Source organism: Procambarus clarkii, chromosome 52 (assembly GCF_040958095.1).
Source record: "Procambarus clarkii isolate CNS0578487 chromosome 52, FALCON_Pclarkii_2.0, whole genome shotgun sequence".
Lineage (NCBI taxonomy): Eukaryota > Metazoa > Arthropoda > Malacostraca > Decapoda > Cambaridae > Procambarus > Procambarus clarkii.
This window is the reverse complement of record NC_091201.1, coordinates 23,737,660-23,754,508: the sequence shown is the minus strand read 5'-3', so window position 1 is coordinate 23,754,508 and position 16,849 is coordinate 23,737,660. Positions and strand designations below refer to the sequence as shown.

Below are 16,849 nucleotides of genomic sequence, written 5' to 3'. Positions count from 1 at the left end.
CCCACCGGAAAAATGTTTGTGCTGATGTTGCAAAGAAAACCTAACCTAACCTAACCGTCCTAGGCCTAATATAATACATATATGTGCTATACTAATCTTGGGAATGTTTAAGTTTGGTTTTGTAGTTTTTTTCAGACTTTTTTTTAAGTGAACAGTACCAAATTCTATTTAATTGTCCATTACGTCTATGTATGTACATGGTCCACACAGTTGTAAAAAGTACCATCTAAACAGGATTGGTTTCTTATACCTGTACCCAACATCTTGTGTATAACTTATGACACCTTTGCTCAACATCTTGTGTATTGCTTATGGCATCTTTACTCAAAACCAAAATCATGCAACTCATTATGTATAAGCAACCTTGCAACATCTTATGTATAATCTGGCTTGCAACAGTGAATGTAATCCATATTGCAATATCCTATGAATAATCTTCCTTGAAACACCATTAGTATAAGTCGTCTTTCAACACCTTAAGTATAAACCGACTTGTGTCACCATTATAATCTGACTTGTCAGAATTAGAGTGCGAGCTTAGTGCAGTGTTGCACGGAATGTTTTAACAATTATATCTGTTGACCATATATAGCGCAATCAGATGGAAACAATATTTCTTTCCTGATGTCTTCAGATATGCTGACAGAGGGGCACCTCGGTCCCTGCCAACTCAATTCCTTCCGCCGTGTGATTACAAGCAAAAAATATGCGCAGACGAAAGAATCCATAAACCATTTCCTGGACCTTGATCACAGTTGGCAGCAGCGGTGGGTCCCGAAATACCCAGCTGGGTGGTGAACAGAGGGGTGGGTGGGCGCGGCATCCCGGATATAAAGTGCGCCGCCTCCCCTCGCCCATCTCCCAGTGCGACTTCCCATCAGTGCCCGCACTCGCACACACGTGAGCACGAACACCTCCCAGTGATAATCCGGAATCGACCCAGAGCTCGAGAAGATGGCCTCAGTTCAGAAAAAGACGACACGGACAACAAAGAAAGTTACGACGGAGACACAGGGCCAGGTCCAGACCCAGTCCAGTGTGAAACAATCCTCTCAGGTGTCGTCTCACAAAAGCCTCACAATCACAAAGAAGGGACAGTTTTTCAGTGACTCATTCTTTGAGGACACGCGGCAAGATTTCCAAGACGCCATCAAGGATGTGTTGACAAAATGTGGCGACAAGTCGTCCAAGGGCGACGACATCACTTCTTACAGGAGCCTACGAAGCCGTGAGCTGAAGGACGAGAACCAAGCCATAAAGTCAACAGACGACGAACTCTTCCACAAGGTGAAGCATGTTTCATACGAAATATTAGTAACTGTGACTTTTTTTTTTTTTTAAACAAATACATACCTGATTTCATGCGATCAAGTTTTGAGCCAAGTATACCGTTTTGCTGTATCGCCACGCCCTAGATTGTGGTGGACGTGAACGACTTCATTAACGGGGGCGAGGTGACAGTGAAGACGGTGGAGGAGCGGGAGGTGGTGGTGGAGGGCCGCGTGGAGAGGAAGCAAGGCAACACCAGGTCCAGCAAGAGTTTCAAACGAAGCTTCATTCTACCTGAGGACATCGACGTGGAGGCTCTTACCGCTGTGGTTTCCTCCGATGGTGTCCTCATCATCAAAGCCCCCAAGAAGGTAGGTGATCATACAGCAGGTTGACGTCATACAACAAACTAACGAAATACAGCAAGTAGTAGGTCTCCTAGTATAGTTGGCTCCGTTCTCGGCTTACAATCGGGGAATCCCGGGTTCGATTACCAAGGTCAGAAATGTTAGGCACGTTTCCTTTCATCTAATGGCTCTGTTCACTTTGTAGTAAAGTACCCGGGAGTTAGACAACTGTTATGGGGTCAGTTCGATGTTGGGGACACCTCGACATCCAGCCCGTACTCCTAAGCTACTATGTTCTAGTATGACAATTTTTGGCCTTAGGTAGATTATACGTCAAAATGCAAACGTTCAATTAGGAGGACGATTGTGTACATTGCAACTACACGGCGGGTACTGGAAAAGTCAGTGTTATTGAAGAATTTTCAGTACAACTGATACACCAGCACACTTTTGGGAGACAGAATAACACTTTCCGATTGTATTAATGGTTAGGAAGTGATGGTAGAGTTAGATAATTATTAAGTTTAAATTATTAGGCTTGTGATGGGAGGCGCAGACATGAGGACTAACCACTTTGAATACAAACATTCATGTGTGGAAAATTATACAGTGTTATTGGCTGTTGTACGGGGAGCTGCCCAGCTTGTTGAAGGGGCGAGTATAGTCTACCCTGTTGTAGGAGGGGCTCAGCTCGGCCAGTGTGATGACGGGTGACTCAGCCATTTGGATGAGGGGGTGAAGCTTAACCAATTGGACGAGGGAAGAAGGGAGGGGGTGTAGCTCAGCCAGTTGGATGAAGGGTGACTCAGCCAGTTGGATGAGGAGGGGGGGGGGCGAATCTCGGCCAACTACTGTTGTCTGGTCTCTTTTGGACCTTGCTGAGGCTGTGAGCTCACTAGACTATGGTATTCTTATTATATCTGGCCTGGATTTAGCTTTGAATTTTATTGTTGATAATGTTCCTTAGATATATATTGGATTTCGGGTGCACAGTTCCACGAAAATTTCTGGTAGGCTGTTGACAACGATGTATTTAATGACGCGTGTTTTCTGTACTGTGGTCATCACGTGAAATTGATGCGCCGTGGGAGTGGTGATCATATACACTGAACACATAGAGGTTAGAAATCTAGTATACATAGCTTGCTCTTTATATGATGTTGGGTAGCCGCATAAACGGTAATGTACCAAAATGTGTTAATTAAACAAAAATGCATGTTAACAGTTTATATTTAAATGTGGTATTAACTAATTGGTTTTATAATTTTTTTTGTTTGCGAGCACGATTTGTAACAAAAGTTTTAGTTTGGTTAGATTATTATGCACTCCATACCCAGTCTGTGAGTGGTAGTGCTCTCACACCCAGTCTGTGAGTGTTAGCACACCCCAAACCCATCTTGTGAGTGGTCATACTCTTGGCAAGTGGAGTGCCTAAGAGCCAAGTTGCACACGTCAGACACCTTTCAAGTGTCTTGTCACGCTTAATGCGAGCGTCTAGATTTTGGTGACGTGAACATCTAACACAAACAAGAACTAACATCTGACTAAACTTTCTTTGAGATGGTGCAGTAAGATTTAATAAGCATTCGTATGTTTTTGTTGGCAGTTGAGGCTTCGTGCGGCACAGAGGTGACGGCCAACTAGCCTAATACAGATATTTTTTTTATTTTTTTTTTGTGTCCACATTCATAGTTTAGACGTTTGTTAACACCCGGAAGGAAAGATACATTAGTTCCTTATTTTTACGACCTCTGCATATTTCGTCAAGTAAAAACCAGTTTTCTGTACAACAGTTCTAAGTAAAGGAATTTCGAAAATGAGAGTAATATAAAAAATCAATATGTGGACCTTAAGTCCCACACAGCACATTGCCAAAACTTGGGCAAGGTGTTAGCCTTAAGGCCTTCCAACCGAGGAAAGAGTTATTCATGTCTCCACAATACCTTACTGACCAACCATCGAGTATACATTAACCCTCAACATAGTCCAGGACTGAATGTTGTTGTTGTTGAAGATTAAGCCACCACAAGAGGTGACACGGGCATAAATAGACCGTATAGGTGGTAGATCCTTGGAGTGAATGTGATCTTTGGTCGTGTATCATCTTGAAGTGTCTCTGGGTCTCTCGCCAGGACTGAAGCAAACTGTCAGTGTATATAGACTGATAAGTGGGGGTACACATCTCTTGTGTATCTATCCTTTTTGTCCTTTGACTTAGCCTTGGCTCTCCCGGGGCGGCTGCCTTCATCAGTGTTTGCTGGCCCTACCCAGGCTATTACCTCAGACTATGGATGATTTTATTTCGTTAATTTTGCCCTAAAGGGTGTGTTTATTGGGCAGCGTCACTCTTTATCAGCACGTACATCACTTCCTCGCGAATAAAGCCCAATGCGCACTGAGGACAAGTAACATCCTGTCACTTGTCCCCAGATAATGCAGCTGGGATTCACACTTGTCCTCAGAGTATGCAGTTGGGATTCTCACTTGTCCCCAGAGTATGCAGCTGGGTTGTTTGAGCTGTTAAATTATGTTTAAACATTTATTTACCAGGTGATCTCAATAATGTTCACATTGTCTCATCGTTGTTCAGCAATTGAACATCCCGAGGTGTGAACATAATGTGTTTATTAAATTCATAGGGTTTTTAGTGCCTCATTACCAATTGATTTGTGGTGTTACTCATACATTTATGGTATTACTCTCATACATTTGTGGTGTTACTCTCATACATTTGTGGTGTTACTCTCATACATTCGTGGTATTACTCTCATACATTTCAGCCTTGCAGTGCGCCATCGTCACAGATAAGTGTGAAGGTACAGAAGCAGGTGCAGAGTTCCACCAGCACTCAGAAGACTGGACAAGCTCTCGATACAACACTTGCTGTTAAAACTGAGAATGTTAAGCAGCAGACAACGAAGACTTCACAGGACAATGTAGTCAGCCAGAAAGTGACTCAGAAGGTGACAACGGTGACTGAAGGCACAGTCAGTGACACCGCCAGTAGGCCTCTGCCGATCGCTAAGAAAGGCCTCTTCTTCGACGACTCTTTCTTCGAGGACTCTCGCCAGCTGTACCAGACAGCCGTCAGGCAGGTACTTGAGAAGTCCAACGAGAAATCTTCTCAAACTGACGACATCACCACCTACAGGAACCTGCGCCGGCGGGATCTGAAGGAGGAAAACCAAGCCGTCACTGTCAACGAAGGCCAACAAACTCATAAGGTTGGTTACTGCCATCTCACCAGAGGTTATAAATGATCAATTACTGGACTATAGTTGCTCACTTTTATGATAGGAAAAAATCCTTAGAACTCTTATATTAAGATTTCTATATTATGTGATTTATGTATTAAAACATATTATTACATTATGGTAAATCGCCAGATCATAGTAGATGTACAAGACTTTATCAACGGTGGGGAGGTGACGGTGAAGACAGTGGACGAGAGGGAGGTGGTGATTGAGGGTCACATAGAGAAGCAGGAGGGCAACAGAAGGTCTTCCAAGAGCTTCTGTAAACGCTTTGTCCTGTCGGAGGATATTGACGTGGAGTCCTTGACGTGTGTGGTCTCGGCTGATGGAGTCCTCACTATCACTGCACCCAGAAAGGTTTTTTTTTTTTTGCTTATAGTCGAGATGAACATTACATATGCTTTTAACACAATTTTCTTGTCATATAACATGCTTCACATAAACCACTTTCGAGGTGTTATATAGCATACTGATTTTGCGTTTTCCTTTGATAATTACTTAATAGTAAAACAGAATATACTTCACAGCCATCAGCGATGCCAGTAACAGATGTTAGTAGAACCACTACTACAGAAACCAGGAAACAAATCCAGCAATCAACTGTCACCACGACTGAGGGACAAGACGTGAAGGAAGTTGTAGTAGCACCACAACCAGCACCAAGAGTTACACAGGATGACACTAACCAGGAGAAAACCGTGACCACTGTGACCCGACAGGTCAAGACTGTGACAGACACCACCACCACCAGCGACGCCGGCACCAGGCCTTTACCAATCACTAAGAAAGGTCCCTTCTTCGATGACTCTTTCTTTGAGGATTCTCGTCAACCTTTCCAGAAAGCTGTGAGACAAGTTCTGGAAAAGACCAACGAGACCTCTTCTCAAACTGATGACCTTACCACCTACAGGAACCTGCGTCAGCGTGACCTGAAGGAGGAAAACCAGGCTGTCACTGTCAATGAAGACCAGAAAACTCACAAGGTTAGTTACAAGTCATTATATGAACACTAATATGGTTATTAAAGTGCTAAAGAAGGAATGACATAAAACTTAACATTATTAACTCCTTCACTAACACACAACTATATGCAAATGAAGCCATGACTTTAGTTATAAATTATTTCATAATTTAGAATTACCATAATTTAATTTAATTTCAATGGAATAATTTTGAATTAAAATCATGGCTTCATTTGCATATAATGTGTTAATGAAGGGGTTAAAATTTTAAGTTATTTGCCCTTCCGAGTGGCTTGTAACTAGGATTGTAAGTCACTACTAGTCCTTCAGACTGTGACTAGTAATGTTTCCTTACGTAAATCAACACTTCTTGTCACTAAGATCGCCCACAAGCCAAGTATTTTTTCTCCAAAGTAAAAAACTAATAAATAAAAATCCAGCTCAATAAATTAGCTGTTTAAAGTACAAGGACTCTTTAGTCAGTTTGACCTTTCCCCATCTGTGTTGTTGACCCCGTGACCTGTAAATAGCAACTGCTTGCCATTAGATGGTCATGATGAAAGGAAGTTTGCAATGAAAGCATCCATCGCTGCACTGCTTGTTATACATTGTGGAGTATAACCGATCAAATGCCAGTGATGTATTGATACTTTTTCGTATACTAAAATATTTCACTGAAATATATTTTTCAGATTATATATTCTCACATATATCTTGTGGCATTAATATAATTGTTTCTCATGTTCCAGATCATAGTAGATGTACAAGACTTTATCAACGGTGGGGAGGTGACGGTGAAGACAGTGGAGGAGAGGGAGGTGGTGATTGAGGGTCACATAGAGAAGCAGGAGGGCAACAGAAGGTCTTCCAAGAGCTTCTGTAAACGCTTTGTCCTGTCGGAGGATATTGACGTGGAGTCCTTGACGTGTGTGGTCTCGGCTGATGGAGTCCTCACTATCACTGCCCCCAGAAAGGTAGTTAATTTTCCACATATACATATATATATATATTATATGGATATATACAGAACAATTGTATTTGGTATAGTTTTGATTAATTGGTAATGCATTATTGCTTCCATTAATGTTTTGTCCTCATGTGTTACAGCCAACAACGATGCAGGTAGATGGTAACATTGAGACAACTGTTACTAAGAAAACAGTGAAAACCACAACTATTACAACGACGGAAGGACTGGAAGAGGATGAACCCACTCCTGTCAAACCTGAGCCCACTCCTGTCAAGCCAGAACCCATTCCTGTCAAGCCAGAACCCATTCCTGTCAAGCCAGAACCCACTCCTGTCAAGCCAGAACCCACTCCTGTCAAATCAGAGCCTGTTGTTGTCGAACCAGAATCCACTGAGACAACTGTTACTAAGAAAACAGTGAAAACCACAACTATTACAACGATGGAAGGACTGGAAGAGGATGAACCCACTCCTGTCAAGCCAGAACCAATTCCTGTCAAGCCTGAGCCCACTCCAGTCAAGCCAGAACCCACTCCTGTCAAATCAGAGCCTGTTGTTGTCGAACCAGAATCCACTGAGACAACTGTTACTAAGAAAACAGTGAAAACCACAACTATTACAACGACTGAAGGACTGGAAGAGGATGAACCCACTCCTGTCAAGCCAGAACCAATTCCTGTCAAGCCAGAACCCACTCCTGTCAAGCCAGAGCCCACTCCTGTCAAGCCAGAACCCACTCCTGTCAAATCAGAGCCTGTTGTTGTCGAACCAGAATCCACTGAGACAACTGTTACCAAGAAAACAGTGAAAACCACAACCATTACAACAATAGAAGGACTGGAAGATGATGAACCCACTCCTGTCAAGCCAGAACCCACTCCTGTCAAACCAGAACCCACTCCTGTCAAATCAGAGCCTGTTGTTGTCGAACCAGAATCCACTGAGACAACTGTTACTAAGAAAACTGTGAAAACCACAACTATTACAACGACGGAAGGACTGGAAGAGGATGAACCCACTCCTGTCAAGCCAGAACCAATTCCTGTCAAGCCTGAGCCCACTCCAGTCAAGCCAGAACCCACTCCTGTCAAGCCAGAGCCTGTTGTTGTCGAACCAGAATCCACTGAGACAACTGTTACTAAGAAAACTGTGAAAACCACAACTATTACAACGACGGAAGGACTGGAAGAGGATGAACCCACTCCTGTCAAACCAAAAGAAGTTGTGAAAACATCTGATGAAAATGTTGTCACTCGTAAAGTTGATACAGAGAAAACAGTATCAACGGTGAACCAACAGGACACAACAGTGACGGACAGCACCAGAAGGGGCACTGTCACAAGGGTTATAACCATCATCAAGAAAGGTTCCTTCTTTGACGACTCTTTCTTCGAGGACTCTCGCCAGCTTTTCCAGACAGCTGTGAGGAGAGTCCTGGAACAGTTCAACGAGACGTCTTCCCAAACTGACGACATCACCACCTACAGGAAGTTGCGTCAGCGTGACCTGAGAGAGGAAAACCAAGCCGTCACTGTCAACGAAGATCAGACGTCTCAAAAGGTTCGTGAGACGAACTGTATGAATGCATTCCCATTGCCCTCACCCTCAGTTTATCCCATAGAATGCTGCTATGTCGTCGTTCTTTCTTCCTCTAGGTAATGTAGTTGAAGTTCAAGTTCAGGTATGTTTATTGAGACAAGAAAAATTACATCTCAAAGGGATAGAGTAGCTTAGGCTATTTCTAGCCTAAGCTAGAAATAGCCTAAGCTATTTTCCCCCCTATTACCCCCCTCCCCCTACGGTAATGTGGTTATTATTATATGTTTATTTTTAGTTTACTTCATCCAGTTTTTATACAAATATAAATATAGTTATGATGCATGTTTATGGATGAAACGGAGTTAATAACCTGCATCCATGGAAAAATACTGCTATCGTTTTTAATTGTTTACTGTGTGATGACGTTATCACGCATAGGTTGCGGATTTCTTCAAAATACAGTTTAGTGTTCCCCGTTAGTGTTCAGAGCTATTGGTAGACACATTCCCAGACAGGATGGTAGCGAATGAGTGGGTTGTAAGGCATAACCTTCTAGTTGTGCCAGGAATAGATTTATATGTAAAATAAGTATACATATAACATTGTAGACCAATGTACAGTACTCAGATATTTTTTTCACCTATGTGTAAATAAAACGAATTGTTCTACTGATTGCATAAACTAAGGTGAAAAAGAGGAGCATATAAACCATCTAACTTGAGCATCACCCCCCCTCCCCACCCTCCACTACACTCCGATTAAGGTGTATTGCGTCCCGAAGCCACCAATCACCACACAGCCCTCACAACCGTTGCTCCAAGCCACCAATCACCACAAAGCCCTCCCAGCCGTTGCTCCAAGTCACCAATCACCACACAGCCCTCACAACCGTTGCTCCAAGCCACCAATCACCACACAGCTCTCACAACCGTTGCTCCAAGTCACCAATCACCACACAGCCCTCACAACCGTTGCTCCAAGCCACCAATCACCACAGCCCTCACAACCGTTGCTCCAAGCCACCAATCACCACACAGCTCTCACAACCGTTGCTCCAAGCCACCAATCACCACACAGCCCTCACAACCGTTGCTCCAAGCCACCAATCACCACACAGCTCTCACAACCGTTGCTCCAAGCCACCAATCACCACACAGCTCTAACAACCGTTGCTCCAAGCCACCAATCACCACACAGCCCTCACAACCGGCCCTAAGCCACCAATCACCACACAGCTCTCACAACCGTTGCTCCTCCTGATGTGCACCAAGCAAGAAAGTTTTCGACATTTGTGTTTTCTGCATTTTCCTTACTCTTTCCATGCAAATGTATAATATGACAGGAACATAATATTTCCCCCCCCCCCACACACAGTTATGACAGCCGCATTTTAGGGGTTAATGGGAAGTGTTAATGCGTTATCAACCGTTGACCTGTAGTCAATGCTCTCTCCGCACTTGTTCCCACTCTCTCTTGCCATATTCTGCTTAAAATTGGATATATTATTGGATATAACCTAACTTTTTCATTTCAACTGTCAAATTGCATAGTCTTCATTAACTTTAACATCATGGTGGTTCGAATTAACCGATGTGCGCTCTGGTTTTAAGATGATTGTAGACGTGCAAGATTTTGTGAACGGCGGGGAGGTGACGGTGAAGACAGTGAACGACAGGGAGGTGGTGATTGAGGGTCACATAGAGAAGCAGGAGGGCAACAGAAAATCTTCCAAGCGCTTCTGTAAACGCTTTGTCCTGTCGGAGGACATTGACGTGGAGTCCTTGACGTGTGTGGTCTCGGCTGATGGAGTCCTCACGATCACTGCTCCCAGAAAAGTGAGTGCTTATTTGTATTTATTTAAAAAGATACAGTCATAAAGATACTAAAAGATAGAAAATGTGCTTTCATAATCACGTTATACTCGTACCTTTTTTGTTCTTAATTGAATATAGATTTAAATCGGATTTATTTGTCAAGTTTCAGTCGTATATTTATATTTCACAGCCAACAACGAAGCAGATAGATGGTAGCACTGAGACAACACACACTAAGAAAACAGTGAAAACCACAACCATTACGACAATAGAAGGACGGGAAGACGATGAACCTACTCCTGTCAAACCAAAAGAAGTTGTGAAAACATCTGATGAAAATGTTGTCACTCGTAAAGTTGATACAGAGAAAACAGTGTCAACGGTGAACCAACAGGACACAACAGTGACGGACAGCACCACAAGGGGCACTGTCACAAGGGTTATAACCATCATCAAGAAAGGTTCCTTCTTTGACGACTCTTTCTTCGAGGACTCTCGCCAGCTTTTCCAGACAGCTGTGAGGAGAGTCCTGGAACAGTTCAACGAGACGTCTTCCCAAACTGACGACATCACCACCTACAGGAAGTTGCGTCAGCGTGACCTGAGAGAGGAAAACCAAGCCGTCACTGTCAACGAAGATCAGACGTCTCAAAAGGTTCGTGCCACAAACTGTATGAATACATTTGTGTATTACAATCTGTTTAACCATGCATAGCAATGCGACAATTGTCTGACAATAGTTTCGTGTCAGTGGCCAGTTCAAGCTACAGTAGGCTGTACTATTTCCATTACAGCCCCTTCTGTTTTGAATTCAGAAATATTGTTAACAATCACTCATTCATGAGCATAATTTAATTTGTAAAATATAAAATACCCTGCATGCTGAACAAGTGTTTAAAACATGATTGCATAATGCAGTATCGTCCATATTATGTCAGTATTAATGATAGTTATATATTTGACTTCCAGATGATCGTAGACGTGCAAGATTTTGTGAACGGCGGAGAGGTGACGGTGAAGACAGTGAACGGCAGAGAGGTGGTGGTGGAAGGTCACATTGAGAAGCAGGAGGGCAACAGAAAGTCTTCCAAGCGCTTCTGTAAACGTTTCATTCTTTCCGAAGATATTGAAGTGGAATCTGTTACGTCTGTTGTGTCGACTGATGGCGTCCTGACCATCACTGCTCCAAGAAAGGTAAATGGTATTTCTATCACAACACAAACATGACCCAACAGCTGGCTCCGTATACGCCTTCGGTCTCATATCTTGTGACGTATATCTGAGGTATTCTGACTTGTCCTTCACATCGGGCATACAGTATCATCACTACATATTTGTAAACAAACTCTAGACCCACACGTTAGAAGACGGGGAAAAGCTGGGTGTTAGTAACAACACAATATATATATATATATATATATATATATATATATATATATATATATATATATATATATATATATATATATATATATATATATATATATATATATATAACTGAAAACTCACACCCCAGAAGTGACTCGAACCCATACTCCCACAACTGGTATGTACAGGGACGCCTTAATCCGCTTGACCATCACGACCGGACATAAGGAAGTGATAGCCGAGGCTATATGAACCACTTCCCCGCCGGCTATCCCCGCCACATATAGCCTCGGCTATCACTTCCTTATGTCCGGTCGTGATGGTCAAGCGGATTAAGGCGTCCCTGTACATACCAGTTGTGGGAGTATGGGTTCGAGTCACTTCTGGGGTGTGAGTTTTCAGTTGTATATAGTCCTGGGGACCATTCAGGCTTGTTTGCATATATATATATATATATATATATATATATATATATATATATATATATATATATATATATATATATATATATAATATGTATAGTTGTACTCTAACGTGTTAATATACAAGCTTTTAGTTTCCTTTCTTGTGGTACTCAGGCACATATATGCATGACAGCATAATAATACACAACAATAAAATATGAACAACATCATAATCCACAGACACCGTCCACAAAGCAGATTGAGGACAGCACAGAGACAACACAAACTAAGAAGACACTACAGACATCAACCATAACAACATCAGGACAGGATGTTAGTGAACCCGCTCCTGCCAAAGATAAGACCGTCTCGACTGTTACCCAACAGGTCAAGAGAGTGACAGACAGCACCGCCAGCGACACTGTCATTAGGATATTGACCATCATCAGAAAGGGTAATTTCTTCAGCGACTCTTTCTTCGAAGACTCCCGCAAACTGTTCCAGTCAGCAGTGAGACGCGTCCTGGAAACGTTCCACGAGACAACTACTCAAACTGACGAAATTACCACTTACCGGAATCTTCGCCGTCGGGACCTGAGGGAAGAGAACCAAGCCAATACAGTCAACGAAGACCAGCAAAATCATAAGGTTGGTGGATTATATTTTGTGGTAGAAAAACAGTACATGAAAGTAGGTGCAACATGTCATAATGTTATTAAATAACCCATAGACAATCGTCGTAACTCGTACAAGATATACGAAGAGGTGTTCTTTCAGATAATTGTAGACGTCCAAGACTTCGTGAACGGCGGGGAGGTGACTGTGAAGATAGTGAACGAGAAGGAGGTGGTGGTGGAAGGTCGCATAGAGAAGCAGGAGGTGAAGACCACCACGACCAAACGCTTCTGTAAACGATTTGTCCTGCCGGAGGATACGGACGCGAAGTCCGCGTCTGCTGTGATGTCCGCTGACGGCGTCCTTACCATTATAACCAGAAAGAAGGTGAGCTCGGGCTGCCAAGATGGGGGGGGGGGGAAGTTAGATTTTGTTATGTACCAACATGCCTATTACCGTGTATTAATTGTTCGATTTGTAGTTTCATGTCGTGTAGTTTCGTTTTATTGTGTAGGTTCACATCGCCGTGTAGTGTCGTGTTGGTCCACGTTATCGTTATAAAGAGCCTGAGATAGTATAAATCGTTATTTGAGGTTGTCTAGTTAGGGCCTTTCTCGACCCATGAGGCCGGTATTACTGCTCTGCAGAGGTGATGTCCGTCCATGTACACCTTTGGACTCCTAATTCAAAATCTCTCAGGTTTTCTTGACATTTCAGTCACTTATCCTCTCCTGTGTTTCTCTGTCTCGTGAGACTTAAGTGACAACAACTTTTTCAGGTTACCATCACAACGACGAAACAAAAGGAAGTTAGTGTAGAGAAGAAAGTGACCAGCAAGACAGTTGACCGCAGCACCTTCAACAAGGTTCTCACCATCGTGGTCAAGGGAGCCTTCTTCAGCGACACAACCTTTGAGGACGTTCGCCAAGAATTCCAGTCATCCATCAAAACTGTCGTGGAGAAGTTTAAGATAGAAACAACTAGCACAGACCAGTTCACCGCGTACAGAAACTTCCGCAAGAGGAACCCCAAGAATGAAAATCAAGCGTTTTGCGTTAAGGATACTGAAGACGTTTGGAAGGTAAGGAACATTTACACATAAGATTACGAATATATTTCCTAGGATTTTTCCCGATAGTATTAAACTGTAGGCCGACCAGGCCTCCCGGGCCGCGGAGACGCTAAGCCCCGGAAACACCTCAAGGTAAACTCAAGCTGTATTCCCAATGCTATAACTTGCACTTCGTGGGAAACACCAGCGATTACAGCAACATTTCCTTGCATTATCCCCCCCAGGCTGTGATTGACGTGTGCGACTTCGTCGGTGGTGTGAAGGTGCAGGTGATCAACGGACAAGAGATCAAGGTGGAGGGACGCGGGAACAGACAAGAGGGCGTGTCTGTGGTCTCCTTCAGCTTCATGCGAGGCTTCATCCTCCCTGACGACTGTGACCTGGAGGCCGTCTCCGCTGTCATGTCGGCTGAGGGCGTCCTCACAATTGTCGGCCCCAAGATAAAATAAAGCCAAAGAATATCAAAACAGTGTGCTTGAAAGAAATAACGTAACCCACATAATTGAACTTAAATGCAATTGACGACGTTTCGGCCCCTTCTGAACCCTTAGTGTGACTTGTTAAAGGTCCAAGATGGACCGAAACGTTGTTACTCGTTTCACTTTACATGTGTGAGTTGGGTTATATGAAATAAATCTCCAAGGAACGTGTCTACTAAGAAACGTTGATGGTTTTGAATTGAATTGTTGAGTTCCTCTTTCTTACAGTTAGACTCGTACGCAGTGCAAGGGAATGTATAGAATATTAAAGTTGTTCAGTAAATATCTTTATAAATATTACTTGGTATTTATGTGCTTATAGGTTTTAAGTTAAATAAATATACACACAGAATATACACAATATACACACACACACACATTGCATTAAGACTTATATACGTGCGCCAGGACATAAACTTGTATCCAAACAACAGATGTCAACAAATATATTTGTACGTATTTCAGGCAAGGAAAAAACAAACGGGTTAGTTACGATCACCAAGAGCCTATTTTAGATAGCCTAGCACTGGACCAGCTCACACGTTGAGACAGTAATTGCTGTCAAACTCCTGCTATACACGTGACCTTTGTATGATAGCAAATGTGCATGTGTTTATACATGTGTAACTGGGAACCAGATTTTCCGATCAAAATAATAGCAATGACTATAGATATGTGTACAAACGTTAGAGGATGAAGACTGCCATATACTAAGTCCTGATTTGGCATCCTGGAGGATATTTATCATCTCTTGAATGTATAAACAATATCTTGGACCTGATGAATATTCTGTAAGAAAGACATTTCAATTTAGCTATAATAACTTAGCTCTTTATTTTGACAATGACTTACAGGTAGTGATGTCATTTTATCTATTGACTACTCCAACCACTTGGGTTGGACGGTAGAGCGACGGTCTCGATTCATGCAGGTCGGCGTTCAATCCCCGACCGTCCAAGTGGTTGGGCAGCATTCCTTCTTCCATCCCCCCAATCCCATCCCCACATCCTTATCCTGACCCCTTCCCAGTGCCATATAGTCGTAATGGCTTGGTGATTTTTCCTAGTAGTTCCCTTCCCTTCCCTATCTATTGACTAGAATCTCTTGATTGATTCTTATTAGTCAAGTGCTGCAGGCGCAAGACATTGAGTGAGCAGCTTGTTGTGTATAGCGCGAGGCAGTGAATGTGATGCAAGTGTGTGGGAGAATGTCTCATGTGGCAGAGCACCTCACCCTGGAAGCCTCAGCTGGTGTTCCTAAAGCCGTGAGCCTCACACGAATCTTATTTACATGTTTTAATGGCATTATTTAATATGTATACTGGAGTGTAATTCAATGATATATTCCTCACTTTATATTACAGTAACAATACTACATGTTTCGCTTGTATTACGATTCCGTATGCTGTATGCACATCCAACTACGGTATAGTACATATTGAGTTTAAACTTCATAATAATAATTTAACTTCTATAACAATAGGGTGTGGGTTCAGCCAACATATATGTGACTTCGGAAACACATGGCCAGTGGATGACACACACACATACATGTATCATTCAAGAAAATTAATGTTTCTTATACATTTGAACAATAACACAACCTGTGTTGTTGATGTTTTAATTGATATAATAACTTCCTAATAGTGTCCAGGATTATCTGGCATAATAAAGGTCCCGGTAGGACATCTCAACAAACAAACTGACATTTTTTAACCAATCCAAACCTTATACAACATTACATGATGCATATTGCTAGCCTAAGGCGGTAAAGAATCCTTGAAACGGAAGTTAGGATCCTTACCTTACTTACCTTGCAAGTAAGGTAAAGTAGTCACAACTTTACCTTATTTGCAAGGCAAGTTGTGAAACACAGTGGCGGGTGCAGCTGGTACAGTGGCTGGTACAGAGCACCCGGCTGCACCTCGCCCAATAAGGTAGTGAAAACATAGAATATACCATTAATTTCGTGAGTTTAAGAATTTAGCTCCCTGCCCCATGTTGCTAACATGCCAGCTGTAGAAAAAGTGATTGTGGTAACGTGTAATGGATTTCTTTCAATCATCCATTCTAAACGTATTGAAATTATTGCCCCAATTTTGTTGGATTTGGGAACCCAAGAAGTACATATTTGGGAGAAGAATTTTGAGCCTGCTGAACCAGCGTTTTCTGTAATATAGATCATCTGTATTTGGCAAGTTTACAGCAAAAAGCAAGTGATTCATTTGTTTACATAGGCCTTACTATAGGAGGTTTAGAGTTTATAGCCAGCAGGCAGGCAGCCTAGTGGGGTATAAATAAAGATCGCGGCTTGGCTCGCTTCCTCATTCCTTATGCTTATCTGTGAAACAAAAAACAACGCTATAAAAAATAATGTGTTGGAAAACGAAGGAAAACAGATAGAGTAAGCAAGAAGGGGATGGCAATCGGCCATGTTTACCAAGGTCCCATTGCTGCCTGTTGACTCACTCTCTCTCTCCCATCACCCACCTCCCTCCCATCACCACCCCTCCCATTAACACCACTCCCATAACCCCCCATCATCAACACCCCTCCCATAACCCCCCCCCATCATCACCACCACTCCCCATAACCCCCCATCATCACCTCTTCCATGATACCTCCTACATCAAGACCCACACCGCCACCCATTAAGGCCGCCCATTCAGGTCCTCCCCCATACCATAACCCCATCATCACGCTCCCAACGACCTTACCACTACACGAGCCCCATCCCTCAACCACGACCCCACCCCCC

General features: G+C 42.9%; 1 protein-coding gene across 2 annotated transcripts; it reads left to right on the top strand.

The window, feature by feature from the left end:
- Nucleotides 1-856: 856 nt before the first annotated feature.
- On the top strand, nucleotides 857-15,793 carry LOC123763655 (mucin-22). 2 transcript variants are annotated; one of them, XM_045750917.2, is made up of 14 exons: nucleotides 857-1,287; nucleotides 1,416-1,640; nucleotides 4,397-4,840; nucleotides 5,003-5,227; nucleotides 5,398-5,853; nucleotides 6,582-6,806; nucleotides 6,940-8,361; nucleotides 9,951-10,175; nucleotides 10,345-10,809; nucleotides 11,124-11,348; nucleotides 12,314-12,574; nucleotides 12,704-12,928; nucleotides 13,320-13,622; nucleotides 13,838-15,793. In XM_045750917.2, exons 1-14 carry the CDS (start codon nucleotides 955-957, stop codon nucleotides 14,060-14,062), a joined length of 5,259 nt encoding a protein of 1,752 aa, XP_045606873.2. In that variant the 5' UTR covers nucleotides 857-954; the 3' UTR covers nucleotides 14,063-15,793. The 2 variants fall into 2 exon arrangements, with proteins under 2 accessions (XP_045606873.2, XP_045606872.2); XM_045750916.2 differs by having other exon boundaries at nucleotides 12,167-12,574.
- Nucleotides 15,794-16,849: the final 1,056 nt, after the last annotated feature.

Bases quoted from the DNA above. Each gene is read 5' to 3' on its own strand.
- LOC123763655 (XM_045750916.2), top strand. From the start codon at position 955: ATGGCCTCAGTTCAGAAAAAGACGACACGGACAACAAAGAAAGTTACG. The intron at 1,641-4,396 runs GTAGGTGATCAT...CATACATTTCAG, and splicing joins TCATCAAAGCCCCCAAGAAG to CCTTGCAGTGCGCCATCGTC. The intron at 4,841-5,002 runs GTTGGTTACTGC...GTAAATCGCCAG, and splicing joins AAGGCCAACAAACTCATAAG to ATCATAGTAGATGTACAAGA.